At 39.6% G+C, this 19896-nt stretch overlaps 1 protein-coding gene across 1 annotated transcript; it reads right to left on the reverse strand.

Moving 5' to 3' along the window:
- Positions 1-1209: 1209 nt before the first annotated feature.
- LOC124881045 (scavenger receptor cysteine-rich type 1 protein M130-like) lies at positions 1210-17961 on the reverse strand. Its single transcript, XM_047386530.1, has 11 exons — positions 17864-17961; positions 17189-17413; positions 15158-15454; positions 14724-15008; positions 12348-12656; positions 11980-12273; positions 8001-8303; positions 7631-7924; positions 2817-3146; positions 2086-2162; positions 1210-2001 (listed from the first exon to the last, which is right to left on the reverse strand). The coding sequence occupies exons 1-11, from the start codon at positions 17907-17909 to the stop codon at positions 1897-1899; spliced, it is 2565 nt and encodes an 854-aa protein (XP_047242486.1). The 5' UTR covers positions 17910-17961; the 3' UTR covers positions 1210-1896.
- Positions 17962-19896: the final 1935 nt, after the last annotated feature.

The raw sequence follows: 19896 nt of genomic DNA on the forward strand, positions 1-19896 counted from the left end.
GGTTTGGATGTGTGGAAATAGATTATATCTGTATCTGCCTGCTACTTAGTCTGGAGTATGTTATTTAGCTCATTTACTACCTACAGTCACAACTTATAATTCAGTCAGCCCATTATTAGAGAGGAAGACAATGCTTAAACGGCAAAAGAGAGCTAGGATTCCATATTGGAAAGGAATTTTGGGTACACTTGTTCCTAGTTATGGTGCTGCTAACGCCGCCCATAGGATTAATGAGTTGTCAGTTGAGTTGGAAAATCTTACTGCTTTATCTGAGGAAGGTTTCACTGTTCTGACCAAGGAGCTGCAGGCTATTAGAACGATGAGTTTGCAAAATAGAATGGCTTTGGATTACCTGTTAGCTGAGAGGGGTGATGGTTTTGAAGAATTTTCCTTTTAGTTGTGATTATCTTGTAATCAGAAGAAAGGAGTTGTAATGGAAATTCTTGTATTAAGTGCTCTAAAGTGTTCCAAAGTGTATGACCTTTAGGTTACCTCTCTCCTCAGAACATCTGTGTTAGAGGAGGAAGCTGTAAAAGCCAGTATCAGACGTTTAATGGTTAAAACCCATGCTTTAGGGTGATGTCTCAGGAAGAGCAGATGGTCTGCTCGTAGATAACTTTGTTACCCCTGACCCAAGGAGGGTCTAGGGCCATAAAACACAGACTCTTTGAAGTTGAGGGAACACCCACATACTCTTTAAATACTGTGTGTAAATGTTGATCGGGGCACTGCTTCACTGACTAACCTCAGTGACAGGGTCTTCAAACGCTGAATGCCTTTCAATAAAACTTATAAAGACAAAGCCCGGTTTTGCTCTTTTAATGGGTTAATTTCTCTCCTACTTTTGATAAGAAAATTCCACTAAAATACTAAATGACCTACAACCGGAAATGTTTAGTGGGATTTTCTTTGTCACCTAAACATGCTGCAGGCATTTCAGCAAACACCTCTGGAAATCATGCCAGCTTTTAAAAAATTGACATTTTTGCACTTTAGGTCTAAACCTTCTGCCAGATCAGTTAACAAAGATTTGAAGTGGATACTTCAAAGTCTCTTTTTGTTTGACTTACATTGAGCATACTGTTTTTGTAATTATTATTGTTGGTTCAAGCCAGTATGGTTTCACAGATGTTTAGTCGATTAGCCAACCCATGCCTCGGGATACGAACACCACAAGCTTTAAACCAAACAAGGACTCAATATTCTACATTAATTGTAACATAAAATAAAATTTATTAAAAATATGACAGAAAAAATTTCCTTGTTTTTACATCAGTGTTTGTTGTTTTACAGCAACTCACCAAACATAAATTGATACAGAATGACAATTTTATTTGAATTATAAGCATTACAACTGAAAAAAAAGAAAAATGACTATTTCCATGACATGGTTGTAGGATAGGAGAATTTGACTGCTTTTCAGGAAATAAAAACATTATTTTAAAACCCTACAGTAACTATTTTACCAAACATAAATGAACCCTAATACTCTGCCGGAGTAAAGAAGTTGATTTTTCATCTTAGTTTCATGACATGTTTAACCTACCTTGACTTCTGATCAGCTGACTTAAAAATCTATGAATCACACAACTGGACCTATTTAAACTCCATTCTGAAAAAGCATACCCAGAGTAAATCAGATGCTGTTCTTCGTCTATTTGTGAAGATAACAATGGATTTTTTTCTCTGCAGCTTTAACTGCAATTAGTATTTAGCTATAAAAAAGTTTAATTAGTAACAGTATTACATAATAAAATTAAAAGTGATAAAAATTAGTCCTATTTTGAAGTAACTTTGTGGTAACCATAGCTACTAATATAAATATAGGGTATGTTAGCTGTCACTGCGTAAAACATGTCACCATTCCTATTTCAAACACCACAAGCAGATCCTTTTCTACTTGTTACTGGAGACTGCAGTCTCCTCCTTCAGGTAGCTTTTGGTACTGCAATCTTCAAGATACCGATTTTTCTCTTGTTCTGACATTTGACAGCTGCAGACCTGAAAATGCATCATTTTTGTTAAAGATATCATTACAGCAGTAATTATACTAAACAATAGACTATACCTTATGCAATACAGTACCTTAAAATAACAGTAAAGAATGAGGATTGATGCCATCATAACCATCAGGACGACAAATGGTCTGATGATGAACTCAGCTGAAGCAGATATAACAGAATGAAACAGATTACTTTTTTATGGGCTTAATTAATATTTTTGACCAGTTCCCCACATAGATTGAAATGGATATTGTAATAGAGAAGATTCACTTCCTGAAGTAACATTCCCTGAACTGACAATGATTTTCTAGTTGTGACATAAAAGACTTTAGGGATATTAACATGAAGTTATGAGATGTCAGTATCTTTAGAAGTCTATTGATTTTCAAAAATCAGAGGGGGATTTTATTGAGGCAGTCAACCTAACAGCTGCTCAAAGTGCTAATATAAGCTATTTATCAGCACCTCAGATTGCTTGTGTATCAAAAAATCAAAACCACACTTATTACTAAACAGTCTCAATTTGTGAACATGTTCCTTTAGAGTTTGCATACATAAAATGGACAAAAAAACTAGCTTGTTATGACTACAACACTGACAACCTGCTCAACCTAGATGTGACATAAATACTAAATCAGAGGCAGCAGCTGAAAAGAACGTTATACTCTTAACCAGCTTTATACCCTCTTTGGAACCCCAAATTCCCTACATTTTCATAACCATTTATTTACCTTAGTATTGAGAAGCTAAATATTTGTGGGATTGTATTGTGGATTTAACAAAGATGTTTCTTCGAAGTATTCATGCAGTTACCTGAGATAGTGAGACAAATGGGCTGGCTCACAGAAGAGAAGTTATGGGAGAAAACATAGGCGTGATAAATGCAGCTGTAGGTCCCTTGGTGTTTATGGTTAGCAGCAGAAAATAGGAAGAGCGTGGAGTGGTTGACAGCTGGCAAGGTAAAGCTTTCCCTTGAGGTGGAGGAGCTTAAGACAAGTTCGAAGGAACCAGCTTGATACTGTGGTTTGATGGAACACATGATGGCAAATGCTGAGCCTATGGGGATGCCCAACGTTTGGTTGGTGGGTGCACGGACCTCTTCAGAGTAGAAAAAGAGAGAGATGTGTGGCTCAACCAACAAATCTGGTAATAAAAAGGAAACAAACGGTATAAAACTGGCATTTTTTCTGCTAAACAATTAGTTAAACAATGTAATTATTAGAAACTGAGAACCGATGGTTACTAGCATGGACCTTGCAAATGTATTCATACCTCTTGAATTGTTTTAATTTTTTTCTCATAACAGCCACTAACGTTAATGTATTTTGTTGGTATTTCTTGTGATAGCCTATCACGTGGTGGTGGTAGCATAATGCTGTGAGGAGTTACTTACAGGACAATACTGGAAGAAAAGCTGGTAGAGGCTGCAAAAGACCTTCCAACAGCCAAACAGTCCCAAACATGCAGCCTGGGCTGCAATGGATTTGTCTACATCAAATCATATTATTGTGTTTTAGTGGCCCAGTCAAAGTCCAGACCTTAATCCAATTGAAAATCTCTGGTAAAACTTTAAAATTGTCATCCAATGCTTGGCTTTCATTCTGACTGAGCTTGGGTTATTGTAAACAAATGTAATCACTCACTACAAATCCACATCTTTCAACATACAGGGGTTGGACAATGAAACTGAAACACCTGGTTTTAGACCACAATAATTTATTAGTATGGTGTAGGGCCTCCTTTTGCGGCCACTACAGCATCAATTCGTCTTGGAAAGGACATATACAAGTCCGACACAGTGGTCAGAGGGATTTTAAGCTATTCTTCTTGCAGGATAGTGGCCAGGTCACTACGTGATACTGGTGGAGGAAATCGTTTCCTGACTCGCTCCTCCAAAACACCTCAAAGTGGCTCAATAATATTTAGATCTGGTGACTGTGCAGGCCATGGGAGATGTTCAACTTCACTTTCATGTTCATCAAACCAATCTTTCACCAGTCTTGCTGTGTGTATTGATGCATTGTCATCCTGATACACGGCAATGCCTTTAGGATACAATGTTTGAACCATTGGATGAACATGGTCCTCAAGAATGGTTCGGTAGTCCTTGGCAGTGGTATCTAGCACAAGTATTGGGCCAAGGGAATGCCATGATATTGCAGCCCAAACCACCACTCTGGGCATGCAACAGTCTGGGTGGTACGCTTCTTTGGGGCTTCTCCACACCGTAACTCTCCCAGATGTGGGGAAAACAGTAAAGGTGGACTCATCAGAGAACAATACATGTTTCACATTGTCCACAGCCCAAGATTTGCGCTCCTTGCACCATTGAAACCGACGATTGGCATTGGCATGAGTGACCAAAGGTTTGGCTATAGCAGCCCGGCCGTGTATATTGACCCTGTGGAGCTCCCGACGGACAGTTCTGGTGGAAACAGGAGAGTTGAGGTGCACATTTAATTTTGCCGTGATTTGGGCAGCCGTGGTTTTATGTTTTTTGGATACAATCCGGGTTAGCACCCGAACATCCCTTTCAGACAGCTTCCTCTTGCATCCACAGTTAATCCTGTTGGATGTGGTTGGTCCTTCTTGGTGGTATGCTGACATTACCCTGGATACCGTAGCTCTTGATAAATCACAAAGACTTGGTGTCTTGGTCACAGATGCGCCAGCAAGACGTGCACCAACAATTTGTCCTCTTTTGAACTCTGGTATGTCACCCATAATGTTGTGTGCATTTCAATATTTTGAGCAAAACTGTGCTCTTACCCTGCTAATTGAACCTTCACACTCTGCTCTTACTGGTGCAATGTGCAATCAATGAAGACTGGCTACCAGGCTGGTCAAATTTAGAAATGAAACCTCCCACACTAAAATGACAGGTGTTTCAGTTTCATTGTCCAACCCCTGTACAATATCTCACAAAAGTGAGTACACCCCTCACATTTCTGTAAATAGTTTATACCTTTTAATGGGACAGCAGTGAAGATAAAGTAAAGTAGTCTGTGTACAGCTCTTTTCCCCTCAAGGTAACTCGACACACAACCATTATGTTCTAAACCGCTGGAAACAAAAGTGAGTACACCTCTAAATGAAAATGTCCAAATTGTGCCCAAAGTGTCAATATTTTGACACTTTGAGCACATGACGATATCATAGAGTTGATGAATGTTCGAGACCCTGCAGTCCTCCAACTTCTGTTTGAGAATGCCCACAGATTCTCAATAGGATTTAGGTCTGGACACATGCTGGGCCAGTCCAACACCTTTACCCCCAGTTCCTTTAGCCAAGCAGTGGACGTCTTGGAGGTCTGTTTGGGGTCATTATCATGTTGGAATACTGCCCTGCAACCCAGTTTCCGAAGGTAGGGGATCATGCTCTGCTTTAGTATGTCACAGTTCATGTTGGCATTCATGTTTCCTCAGTGAACTCCCCACTGCATGGAGCACTCATGCAGCCCCAAACCATGACGCCCCCACCACCATGCTTGACTGTAGGCAAGACACACTTGTCTTTGTACTCCTCACCTGGTTTCAGCCACAAACACTTGATATTATCTGAACCAAATAAGTTTATCTTGGTTTCATCAGACCACAGGACATGGTTCCAGTAAATCCATGTCCTTAGTTTGCTTGTCTTCAACAAACAGTTTGTAGGCTTTCTTTTGCATCATCTTTAGAAGAGTTGTCCTTCTGAGACAATAGTCATTCAGACCTATTTAATGCAGTCTTTTGCATATGGCCTGAGCACTGACTGGCTGAACTCCACCCCTTCAACCTCTGCAGCAATGCTGGCAGCAGTCATATTTTTTTTTTCAAAAGACAACCACTGGATATGACGCTGAGCATGTGCACTTAGCTTCTTTGGTTGACCATGGCAATGCCTCGTTTTGAGAGGAACCTGTCCTGTTAAACCACTGTATGGTCTGGGGCACCGTGCTGCAGCTCAGTTTCAATGTATTGGTAATCTTCTTATAGCCTAGGTCATCTTCATGTAGAGCAGCAACTCTTTTTTGCAGATCCTCAGAGTTCTTTGCCATGAGGCGCCATGTTGAACTTCCAGTAACCAGTATGAGAGTGATAACACCAAGTTAACGCACCTGCTCTCCATTCACACCTGAGACCTTATAACACTAATGAATTACATGATACCAGGGAGGCAAAATGGCTAACTGGGGACAATTTGGATGTTTTCACTTAGGGGTCTACTCACTGTGTTGCAAGTGGTTTAGACATTAATGGCTGATTATTGAGATATTTTGAGGGGACAGCAAATTTACTCTGTTGTTCAAACTGTACATTGACTACTTCAAACTTTATTAAAGTGTCATATCTTTAGTTTTGTCCCATGAAAAGATATATTTAGAAAAATGTGAGGGGTGTACTCACTTTTATGAGATACTATGCAAACACATCTCAATATTCAATATTTTTTATCACTTATTTCAAAAAATCAAACTGATATATTATATAGATTAATTACATAGAGTAAAATATTTCAAACCTTTATTTCCTGTAGTTCTGATGATTTTGACTAACAGATAATGAAAGCCTAAAATTCAGTGTCTCGGAAAATTTGAATATTGTGAAAAAGTAACATTTCCAAACTCATGGTGTCACAGCCTAATCAGCAAATTAACTCAAAACACCTGCAAACGTTTCTGTAAACTCTAAACAGTGTATCAGATCATGGGGAAGTTGTTCTGTATTAAGCACATTCATAGAAAGTTGAGTGGAAAAAAAGTGCACAGCAACAGTGATAACTGCAGCCTTGAAAAGACTGTTGCTCAGTGGTCCAAAGTCCTCTTGTCAGAGGGAAGAAAAGTCAGCAAAGTTGGTTTGAAAATCAGGCTCCCAGAATCCGGAGGAAGAGCGGAGAGGCACAGAATCCACGTTCCTTGAAGTCCAGTGTGAAGTTTCCGGTCAGTCAGGGTTTGGGGCGCCATGTCATCAGCTGGTGTTTGGTCCACTGGGTTTTCTGAAGTCCAAAATCAACATAGCCATCTACCAGGAAATTATAAAGCATGTCATGCTTCTTTCTGCTGATAAGCTTAATGAATATACTGATTTAGTTTTCCAGCAGGATTTGGCACTTGCCCACACTGCCAATTGTACCAATGTTTGATTTGTGCCAGCAAACTGGCCTGACCTGAACCTCATAGAGAATCAATGGAGTATTGTCAAGTGGAAGATGAAAGACACCAGACCCAACAATGCAGATGACCTGAAGGCTGCTTTCAAAGCAACTTGGGCTTTAATTACACCTCAGCAGAACCACAGGCTCATCACCTCCATGCCACGCCAGATTGATGCAGTATAGAACTTAACATACTTTTCAGAAGCCTGACATTTCTGTTTAAAATATCCTTTATTGATGTTATGTAATATTCTTATTTTCAGAGAAACTGAATTTTAGGTTTTCAATATCTGTAAGCCATAATCATCATAAAGGTTTGAAATATTTCACTCTCTGTGTAATGAATGTGCAAAAACATCAAGGGTTGTAATAACTTTGTCATTGTATGTGACAAAACCAACCCACAGTCTTCAAGTAGTTTTAGCTCAAATTCTTAAATTCTGCACATTTTGTAACCTAAAAAGCAAATATACAAGTATGTTCAGTATTACCTGAGCATATCACTTCAATGCTGGTATCGTGAATGTCATCATTCAGGGTTCCACACTCTCGCAGTTTATTTCCTGACTCTACACAGATAGACGTGATCCACCATACAGATCTCATTTGTTTCTCCTCTGTTCTTGCTGACACAAAAGCCCCACAACCCAACTCAGCACACACAGAATGAGTCAGCTTCTCTCCCAGTAGATCAAACTTGTCAACCACCGGTTTCCACTGTCCCTGGTATAACATCTCCAGAGTCCCAGCGCAGCGGCTCGTCTCTCCTGCCAACCTGATGTAATCTTAATGTGAACAGAGACAGAAACCTAATCAATCAAGGAAATAAAACAGTTATTAGGTCTCCATCTTCCCATCTACCTGAGCAGGTGAGTCCAACAACGTTTTCAGGTGAGCACGTAGTAGCTGAGCCTGAACCTCTACAGTCCAGAAGAGATGACTCGTTGCCTTCACACTGGAATGCCCTTCTTTTGAGGGGAGCCTCCTCTCCTCCAAAGAGTGCCCCTTGGAGAATTACAGGAGGCCCACAGCCAATCTCCCTACAGACAACCTCTGCATCTTGTTTGTCAAAGTCCTTTTCGCACACCGTGGACCACAACTGATTCATTTTCAACTCCAGTCTGCCTGAGCACTGGTTAGAACTGTTGACCAGCCTGATGGAGTCTGTGGAGACAGGAAGATGGAGTGTTGTTTGAAAGTTTGTTCACCCTTCAGAATCAGCGGCACTCATTGGGCTTCTGTAAAAGCTCTAAAAAGATGTTTAACCCAAAACATGCAGCTAAAGTAATTTAAAAATGGCTTGCTAATGAAAATATTCATATTTTGGCAAGGCCAAATCATAAACACAAAAAGACATCAAACAGAGGCACCAGTCTGTAGGCACTGTTCTGGCTTAAGCCACTGTTACACTGTTTCTTATCTTGATTCATATGCTGTAAATAAATAAAAAAATAAAAAAACGTTTCACCACCGGGAGGAGGCCCAGAGGAAGACCCAAGACAAGCTGGAGGGACTATGCTTCTCGACTGGCCTGGGAACGCCTTGGGATTCCCCTGGACGAGCTGGCCCAAGTGGTTGGGGAGAGGAAAGTCTGGGTCTCTTTGCTAAGGCTGCTGACCCTGCGACCCGACCCCGGATAAGCGGAAGACAATGGATAGATGGATTTTTCATATTAAAACATATTTTGTGAAACATAAACATAAAGTAATTGTGTCACTTACGATGGGTTCCTGTTTTGTGTAGCATGTGTTTTTTGGGAGGAAGGGTATAAAATACAGAGTTTGGTAAATTTTAAGTTTTCTTTGCCAAACCATCAACTCCACATTTCTTATATTTCCTGACTTAATGATTGCTGACCACAGAGGGATGAAAGTTCAGAGGGCTATATACAGGTCCTTCTCAAAATATTAGCATATTGTGATAAAGTTAATTACTTTCCATAATGTCATGATGAAAATTTAACATTCATATATTTTAGATTCATTGCACACTAACTGAAATATTTCAAGTCTTTTATTGTCTTAATACGGATGATTTTGGCATACAGCTCATGAAAACCCAAAATTCCTATCTCACAAAATTAGCATATCATTAAAAGGGTCTCTAAACGAGCTATGAACCTAATCATCTGAATCAACGAGTTAACTCTAAACACCTGCAAAAGATTCCTGAGGTGTTTAAAACTCCCAGCCTGGTTCATCACTCAAAACCCCAATCATTGGTAAGACTGCCGACCTGACTGCTGTCCAGAAGGCCACTATAGACACCCTCAAGCAAGAGGGTAAGACACAGAAAGAAATTTCTGAACGAATAGGCTGTTCCCAGAGGGCTGTATCAAGGCACCTCAGTGGGAAGTCTGTGGGAAGGAAAAGGTGTGGCAGAAAACGCTGCACAACAAGAAGAGGTGACCGGACCCTGAGGAAGATTGTGGAGAAGGGCCGATTCCAGACCTTGGGGGACCTGCGGAAGCAGTGGACTGAGTCTGGAGTAGAAACATCCAGAACCACCGTGCACAGGCGTGTGCAGGAAATGGGCTACAGGTGCCGCATTCCCCAGGTCAAGCCAGTTTTGAACCAGAAACAGCGGCAGAAGCGACTGACCTGGGCTACAGAGAAGCAGCACTGGACTGTTGCTCAGCGGTCCAAAGTACTTTTTTCGGATGAAAGCAAATTCTGCATGTCATTCGGAAATCAAGGTGCCAGAGTCTGGAGGAAGACTGGGGAGAAGGAAATGCCAAAATGCCAGACGTCCAGTGTCAAGTACCCACAGTCAGTGATGGTCTGGGGTGCCGTGTCAGCTGCTGGTGTTGGTCCACTGTGTTTTATCAAGGGCAGGGTCAATGCAGCTAGCTATCAGGAGATTTTGGAGCACTTCATGCTTCCATCTGCTGAAAAGCTTTATGGAGATTAAGATTTCATTTTTTAGCACGACCTGGCACCTGCTCACAGTGCCAAAACCACTGGTAAATGGTTTACTGAGCATGGTATCACTGTGCTCAATTGGCCTGCCAACTCTCCTGACCTGAACCCCATAGAGAATCTATGGGATATTGTGAAGAGAACGTTGAGAGACTCAAGACCCAACACTCTGGATGAGCTAAAGGCCGCTATCGAAGCATCCTGGGCCTCCATAAGACCTCAGCAGTGCCACAGGCTGATTGCCTCCATGCCACGCCGCATTGAAGCAGTCATTTCTGCAAAAGGATTCCCGACCAAGTATTGAGTGCATAACTGTACATGATTGTTTGAAGGTTGACGTTTTTTGTATTAAAAACACTTTTCTTTTATTGGTCGGATGAAATATGCTAATTTTGTGAGATAGGAATTTTGGGTTTTCATGAGCTGTATGCCAAAATCATCCGTATTAAGACAATAAAAGACCTGAAATATTTCAGTTAGTGTGCAATGAATCTAAAATATATGAATGTTAAATTTTCATCATGACATTATGGAAAATAATGAACTTTATCACAATATGCTAATATTTTGAGAAGGACCTGTATTTCTCCCTGGCTGAGTACCCATAGCATTTTATTTCAGCCATTCCCCAGTATATATTTCTTTGTAAATCACATTCCCTTTTAGCTTTACATTCCAACTGGAGTTTCGTATTTGTTATTGCAAACACAACATTTAAACCCAACCACCTATGCTGAATTTGAACAATGTTTTATAGGGTTTGCATTCAAATACACTGATAACATGCATCAAACCTGGGGGAAATATTTTATTAAAGGGAGCGATTACTTATGCTTTCAGCATCTCCATGAATATGGTGATAGAGAGTAATGCCCAATCAAATCCTTTTTTAATAAATTTTAAATGGTAAAGTTGATATCGTTTTCAGTGTTTATTTTCTGACAATCAGATTAAAGCCATCACAACTGCCCACAATTGTTGAATATTGAGTGACTGTAAGTTTTAATGGAGTAGAATTGCTGCGGCTCACTGTCACTAGATACATCTCGCAAGTTTTAATTTTAAAGATCAATAGATAATTCCAAACTTCCTCTGAGTTAGAATTGATTTTAATTCAGTACTAATAGCCAATTGTAATTCCGATCCAAGTTCTGCTTTTATTCTTTCTTTGGGATCCACGTAATTCAATTCCGTTCTAACTACCTATTTTCACACAGTTGGCAGTGGCAGTCCATGGCTTTAAAACCATAACTGCTATGAAATTATTTAAGATTAATGTTGTATTAGTCTGATTCTAATGTTTTTAATCTTATTTATTCTGGACTCCACAGTTGCAGAAGCGAAGATCTGTTTCCCAACACAACAGTGGCACTCCAATTGGCGGATTAGTCGTCTAGTCTCAGGGGTTGTAATCTACATAAAAGACTCGGGTTTCAGATCCCGCAATGGAAAGCACACAAAAAACTTGGTAGATTAAAGGTCTCGGGAAGTTCAAGAGAAAAAGTGTTTAGGAACACATTGTGGAAATGTGACTTAAGACAGCTTATCTTCGTATCACTGTTACAATATTTGAGTAGAACCTTTGTAATATTTCAAACCACCAATTTCTTTTTAAATTAGCCAAAAGAACTTTGTGGCAACCTTAGCTGGAGATCACATTGCATACAAAGCATCACATCCACAGAAAGGAAACTGCGCAGCATAAATTACTTATAGCAGTGTACATTGACACACAATGCAATTAAAGAGTACCTGATGGTTGCTACTGATCTTGCTACATGTTGCTGAGAAATGTGAATGTTTTTGCATTGACATTAACATCTGCAATTTGTAATTCTATGGGTTTTCTACTTTTCAAAGTCTGTTGCAACTTGCCTTCAATGCAACATTGTCATTAACATATGTGGTATTAGTTGTATTACCTGAGCAGGTAATCTCCACTCTGAAAATACTATAAAAAGACTCCAATTTCATGCATTCCAGAGTCTGAGTGCAGGAAAAGTCTATCTGAAAAAATGATTGTTTTGGTGAATGTAGGCTGAGTCGTCTTGAAACAGACATGCCACAGTCAAGCCTTTGACAAATGACATCTGCTTGCTTCAGAGTCCAGTCACAGATTTCGTCTTTATCATCTGCTGCTCTCCACTGTCCAAACTTTTTTATTTCTATGTAACCAGCACAACGACCAGTTCCTCCCACCAGTCTGACTTCAGGGTCTGCGGAACACAGCACAATGTTTAGAAAAAAGGTTTAAAAGGAGAACACAACTGCAATCTATCTACAACTCTACCTGAACAGGTGAGTTCAACAGCTTTGGAATCACTAGGGCAGGTACTTTTTCTAAGCCATGATCTTTCACAGTTCAGGAGAGAAGATTCGTTGCCGCTACAATGAACCTCCTTTTTCCATATTGGAGCATCCACTTTTCCATAATGTATCCTCTTTATGACTGAAGCAGGCCCACAGCCAATTTCCCTGCAGACAACCTCTGCATCCTGCTGATTAAAGCCTTCGTCACACACTGAGGACCACAACTCATTCAACTTCACCTCCAGTCTTCCTGAACAGTGGTTGCTACCATGAACAAGTCTGACAGAGCCTAGGAGAAAAGACAAAGAAAATTAGAAGCCTTTGCTGCAGTTTTTCAGATTTGAGAAGAGGGCGGCCTATGGAAAAGATAATCATATTATCATATACATGGACTACCATGCCTAGTCATCTCTTCAACAAACTTTATCTTCTATAAATGATTGGACTACCTAAGATAAAGATCGATTTATTCTTAGAAATCAGATGTTTATTCATCTGGCCACAGTATAAACCTAGGATATTACATTATCATAAAATAATGAACTGTGCCAGTGAAACTCTTAAATGGAAGCTTCTTTTTTATTAGAAAAATAAATATGATATGGGCTCTGAATTATTCTATTCATTTAAAAACAATTAAAAGCTGTCTCTAACATTAAATTTTACAGGCTAATGAAGTGTTTACATTTAATCTGACAAAATGCACTGACTTAACAGGGTAATGTTAAAGATGGGTTGGTGGAAAAGAAAGTGAATTACTAGCAAAGATACTGGGTCAGTTTTTATGCAACTGCAGAACATAACCGTGGCTGATATTTATCTGATTTAAACTCAGCTTCTCTGTATTGAAATGAAGTGAGCCTACAGATTGCACAACACCATTAAAATACCAGCAGATAAGCAGAAAGGATGTAGATATTTGCCAGGAAATGTTAGTACTAATAAGTAGCTTTTCAAATAAATGTAGAGATGGAACAGGGCTTCCATTGCAAAACAGATATCTAGTTTGTAGATAAGTCAGCAGCAGGAGTCAAATGGGAAGCATTCAGTGTCATTCTATGGGCTAATACTGGCAATACCACAGTCTCTTCGTCTGTTACACTGTATTATTAAGTGAAGTGTTATATGTTTCAGTGGGTTGTTTTTTTTTTTTTTTTGTTTGTTTTTTTATGAGCATAAATATTACCATAGTAAAACTCAACATGTGTCTTGGAGTGATAGAAGTGACTTTTGCTGTCAATGATTTGCGATTAAAACGAAGTAAGAAACTTATTTCTCAGGGACAACAAGGACAAAATGCTTCCTTTCTATTCTGCTCCTTTTTGTGATTTTCTGTAATAACTATCAATATTCTGTTCTTCAATCGGCAATTCCAAATTGATTTAATGAAAAGGTGACCTTCTCCCAATCTGTGACGTCAAAGCCTCACTGGCTCCCTAGAACCAACTCCTCACACATATTCTGGAGATAAGCTGTCTTTCATCTGAAGAGAAATGCTGAAGATTTATTTGGATCAGATCATGATCCAAACAAACAAGCTCAGATCCAACAATAGCTCTAATTACAGATGGTCCAGCGTTGTTTCTATGTATCTATCTTTCTTCCTTTGCATTGCAGGGGCACTCCTTAGAACCATTTTTGACTCTGTGGTGGCATCAGCAATCTTGTAAAGTGTTGTTTGTTGGAGCAGCAGCTTATCTACAGCTGACAGGAAGCAGTTAAATAAGTTCATGCGGAAGGCCAGCTCTGTCCTAGAATACCTCTTTGACCCCGTGCAGGTGGTGGGAGACAGAGGAACTCTGAAAAAAATTAACATCACTGTTGGACAATGTCTCCCACTCCATGTATAAAGCTGTTGCAGAACTGGAGAGCTCCTTCGTTGGCAGACTGCTGCACCACAGTGCACAAAGGGCATGATCGTAGGTCGTTCCTCACAGCAGCTGTCAGACTTTATAACCATCACTGATTTGAACAGACTCTAGTGTGTGTTTACATCCCTGCTGGATTTGCAGTTTTTCCATTTTTTGTAAGTAGTCTGTGGTTGTTTTCACATGCACAAATAACAAATGTGCTTTTTGCAAAATTTCAAATCACCCCTACTCAGTTGCACATTTCATCAATCTGAGTATGCCATTTTTAATAACTGTACAGTATTTCTTTTTTTATATTTATAGATTTCCTTTTTACATTAGTGAGTACCTGGATGCTTTTATTAGCCTTTTGCTTTCCTGCCATTCTCTGCTGACAGACCTGAATTTCCCCACTGCTGGACAATAAAATATATTTTTCTATTTTATTTTATTCTATTCTATTCTATTCTATTCTATTACAAATAATCCTGTCTGATTTTACCTACCTGAGCATGTTATCTTTGTAAAATGCTCGGAATACACAATCCCTTTGACACAATCTGTCATAGAAGGTCCATTGCAGTCATGCAGATCCCAAAAAACTCTTCTTGACCTCACTGTTTCTCTTGTGATTGAAAGCGGAGAGCCACAGTCCAGCTGTTTACACACTTCACCTGCAAACCTTAGAGTCCAAGCCTTCTTATACACTGGTTTCCATTCACCTCTGTGTTTCATCTGCAGAGTGCCGACACACCGGCTGTCTCCTCCAACCAGCCTGATGCCCTTGGGTTCTGGGTTGAATGAAATTAAAAGCTTCTTATTAAATGAATGGAACTATTCCAAACAGATGTCAATTAGTTTCAGATTAATTCAATGTTGAACAATTTGTATAACTACCTAAAATCATAGATACAAATTCTTGTCATTTTCTTTCATTTACCTAAACAGGTGAGTCCAACTGCTTTCCCAGAGTAATTCCCGACAGAGCTGAAACATTCTGACAGAGCAGCTTTGATGCCTGTACATTTGACGCTCAATGCTAATGCATGAGCTTTTACATAGGGCTTTCCCAGGAGGACTGAAACAGGTCCACAGCCAAGTTCCTTGCAGACCATATCTGCATCCCTCTGGCCAAAACCATCCATATTTACTGAGATCCACGACTGGTTAAGCTGGTCAGACTTCACCTCCAGTATTCCCGAGCACAGACTGATCCCATTTCCCAGTCTGACTGTATCTAGAGTGAAATAAGGGAAGAGATGTTTGAAAACAATTCTGATCTGCTCAAATGAAAGGCCTTTGTGACATGTGCTATCATCTATTTTTATATAATATTACATTCAATATTCTGTAAAGCAAGCATTGAACTGCATGGATGCTCAATGTTATTCATACCTCCACAATTCATTCTTTAAAGATCAGAAAGACTGGAATATGAGTGACCTCCAATTTCATGAATACACAGAAAGTTTAGGTGTTGGGTGGTCAGCGCCCACAGAACTGCCGCTCACTGGATATTTTCTCTTTTTTGGACCATTCTCTGTAAACCCTAGAGATGGCAGTGCGTGGAAATCCCAGTAGATCAGCAGTTTCTGAAATACTCAGACCAGCCCGTCTGGCACCAACAACCATGCCATGTTCAAAGTCACTTCAATCACCTTTCTTCCCCATTCTGATGCTCGGTTTGAACTGCAGCAGATCATCTTAACCATGTCTACATGCCTAAATGCATTGAGTTGCTGCCATGTGATTGGCTGATTAGAAATTTGTGTTAACGAGCAGTTGGACAAGTGTTCCTAATAAAGTGGCCGGTGAGTGTATGTATAGTAAGGCTACTCTAAATTGCTTGGTCGTGGAAGGGATTGGCCATATGTCCTTCTGCCCATTTACCACTGGACATAAGCACTGTTAATGATTTGCTGAACATTAAGAATACCAAGTTTCAGTCATTTGAAAAAAAAATTATTGTTGCCACTTGCCTACATGAAGATGACTATTTGACATGTAAACCTGGTTTTAGGGGTTAAATAAATTTATATTTTTTAGAGCAAATTAAGCCTGTTTCTTTTATCTTGGAAAAATTCTGCTATATTTTTTAGTCTAAAATCCCAGTAGGTTGGCTTCCTTCTTTTTATTCACACCTTCTCCACAAAATTATGGAAGCCCTGAAGAAGTCTCATCCATTGAATAGTCAGTATACGCCCTGATTAAGCAGTTATATTACAGCAGTTTGATTACAAGTTTTCCATGTTTGAATGTTGGCAGTTTTTTCTTTTTCACAGGTTACTTCCATGAGTTCAGAGGAGGTCTCCTCCTCTAGGTAATTTCTTTAAACATTGCCTAGAATGTAGTGCAGGTTGACACCTTAGACTAACTTGTGCAGTGTTTTAGCTTTCGGAGGATGAAACTGGGTAAGTTCATGTTCAAAAGTGAATTCACATCAATGATGTAAACTGACATGTAAGACACACCATAGGAGAGCAGCGGAAACCTTATTTTGAATGCAGGATTTAGTGAAGGGTTGGTGGGTTTGAGTAGGCTTCGTGTAAAGAGGGCTGCAGTATAAGAGAAACTTGAACCAATAAATAAAATAACCAAGAATGGAAATCTGCTTTGGTTAGCTAAACCAAATAAACAGACATTTTCATCACAGTCTGCTGTGTGCATGCTTCATGGTCAGAATGTCATACACTTATCAACCACTGTATTTGTAGGGTTCATGCCTTTTGCACTAACTTTTAAGTTAACATTTTTGAAGACTGGTGTTTGTAACTTTGACCACATGATTTTAACCACAAAATTATTTTAACCACATTAACAAGTTTCTGGATTCCAATCTTTTAAGCTTCTGTTGCTTAACAAACTGATGACAGAGAAGCTGTATCAAGTTGGAATAAGAGAAAAAACAAGCAGGTTTTTGCCTTCTTATACTTTACATTCAGAATAGGGGTACATAGCTTAATATCACAACCTGAACAGGTGATTTCCATGTTGAAATCGGACCAATCCTTATAATTATTTCTTGTTATTGCCACCAAAGATCCGCAGTCGAGCTGTCTGCACACTTCAGCTGCCATGGTCCAGTTCCAGACGAATTCCATGTCTTGCACTTGTTTCCAGTTTTCTTGATCCCTCAGCTGCAGTGTGCCAGCACAATGGCTGGGCCCCTCAACCAGCCGGAATTTGTCAGGCAACACTGGACAGATAATTAAAAGCAGCAGAATGAAAAGACATGACAACATCTGCTAAACTGATGTTTCTGTTGGTCTTCGGATATTTTCATGCTGTGCGTTCAGCTGAGAGTCCAGAAATCTCTTCATTACCGTGAAAAATAATAATTTATTGTCATTCAATATTTTCCTTAAGGTGTATGCTTCCCAAACATGAAATGTAAAACAATTATTAAATATAGGGACTATATTTAATACTAGCTGTAACTGCTGAAAATATAACAAAAGACTGCTGTCAGTTTTTTAAGTCTGCCACAGTCTTAACTCAATATCTCTGCAGCTGAAACTTCATGACTACACAAGTTTTCATTCCCAGTCCTCATCATTCTGCAGCTTGGTAACTGCTTCTAAATTTGCTAATAATTTTAACAACTCAATGAGAAACAGCTGCAAGGCAGTATCATATGTTTTCCTACCTGAATTGCAGAGCAACAGAAGCAACATCAGCACTTTGCCATCCATGTTCCCTTTGCTTAAAATGTGAAGTTTTACCTCAGCTCCTCTCTTTATCAGAGTCGGGGCTTCGTTCTGCCTCAGAAAGGCTTTGAGCTTTAGCTTCCCATGTCTGTTATTTCCTGGAACTCTTAGCGCATTCACTGTTTTCAGAACTTTGACACTTCTGCTTCCTATAGGTCTCAACATTTCAGTTGCATTGCATAAAGCTCAGCACTATCTCTGTCCCTTACAGATTTACTCTGATTTAGCCTTTTTGTCACTCTTAAACTTTTAAGATAATCATTGTAAATACTGTTGAAGAACAATTGTATTTACTAAAGAAAGAGAACGATGATCACCATTCAATCAGCTTTATTAATTTAGCCTTAAAGGGGGATAGATTTCCAGCATCAGACGTGCTACTGAGCTGAGCCGAATCTGTTCTGACCAGACAAGGAGAAAACACCTCCTTATATCAGCATTTGTAAAATCCCATTGCAGCCCCCCTCCAGGAAGAGCAGGGGTGAGAATTGGATTACTTCCCTCCTAGATATCTTGGCTGCTCTGTGATAAACATTCCCCCTTTAGTTTGTAAATGCAGTAGGGATGACCAGCAGGAGGGAGAAGGAAGGAAGGTGAAAGCCATTGTCAGGTCTGACAAATAGTTGTCTCACGGAAATAAAAAGCACTTTAGAAGTTTGCCATCACAACACAAAAAACACTTTTTAAATGATAATTTCATGTATCAAGTGAAAAAGGGCCCTGTGTAAAAAAGTAATTCCTCCCTGAAACTCATAGCTGGTCATGACACTTTTGTGGGAGCTGGCAAGGAGTTTTTACATCGGTGTGGCAGACTTTTAGTCCACTCTGCCTTGGAGAATTGTTTAAATCATACCAGAGGCAGGACCAAGCATCAGAGTTGGATTTAGGTCTAGACTTCAACAAGGCAACTCCAGAAACTTAAATGCTTTATTTTTTTGTTTGGTTTAGGGGGCATTTTCTGGGAGTTTAGGGAGTTGTCGGTGTGCTTTGGGTCAATCCGATGGCCGGATATCCTCCTTCAGAATTTTCTTCTGGAGCAGAATTCATGCCACCCTCAATTACAACAAGTCGTCCAGGTCCCGAACAAGCATAGCAGCCCCAGACCATCACACTACCACCACCTTGTTTAACTGTTGGTATGATGCTCTATTTTCCAAATTGCTTTGTTAGTTTTACACCAAATGTAATGGGATTCAAACTTTCCAAAAAGTTCCACAGAATAGTCTCCTACAAATCATCAAGATACGTTTTGGCAAATGTGAGACAGATGTTTGTATTCTTTTATGTCAACAGTGGATTTTTACCTCTTCCTTGTTGTTGAACCATGAACACTGACCTGAACTGAGAGGGGAAACGTTCTTTAGACGTTGTACTGAGTTCTTTTGTAACTTCCTGGATGAGTCTTGATATGCTATTGGAGTAATTTTGGTAGGTCGGTCACTTCTGGGAATTTCACCACTGTTTCATGTTTATTGCATTTGTGGAATATGGCTCTCACTGTGGTTCACGAAAGTCCCAAAGCTTAAAATTGGCTTTCCAACCCCTTTCCCAGACTGAGTTAAGTTCTTGATTTCCTTTGGATCTGGTTTTTTTTTCAGATCTGTCGGTCTACTTCCTGTTGTCATGTCAACTATTTAAGTGATTTTGTTTTTTGTCATTTCAACTGTTATTAAGTTTTCAATTAGAAATATTGTTAGGACAAATAAACAAACATACAGTAAATAAATGTTAGTTTGTAGGTACGGGTTTATTGACATGGGCATCAGAATTAGTTACAGCATGAAATTAGGCACAGAAGCAGAACAATTAGAATAAGAGGAGTAAAAATGAAGTCCATGATAGTAAAAGGCCCAGTTATCCATACAAAATCTGATTTATGATATGAAAGACTATCTAGTGCTGGTCTAGATAAGGTCCCTGGGGCTCTCCCCATCCTCCTTGTCTGCTCTGCAGTCCTCGAGTCTGTGCAACA

The sequence above is a fragment of the Girardinichthys multiradiatus genome, chromosome 14 (genome assembly GCF_021462225.1).
Source record: "Girardinichthys multiradiatus isolate DD_20200921_A chromosome 14, DD_fGirMul_XY1, whole genome shotgun sequence".
Taxonomy (NCBI): Eukaryota; Metazoa; Chordata; class Actinopteri; order Cyprinodontiformes; family Goodeidae; genus Girardinichthys; species Girardinichthys multiradiatus.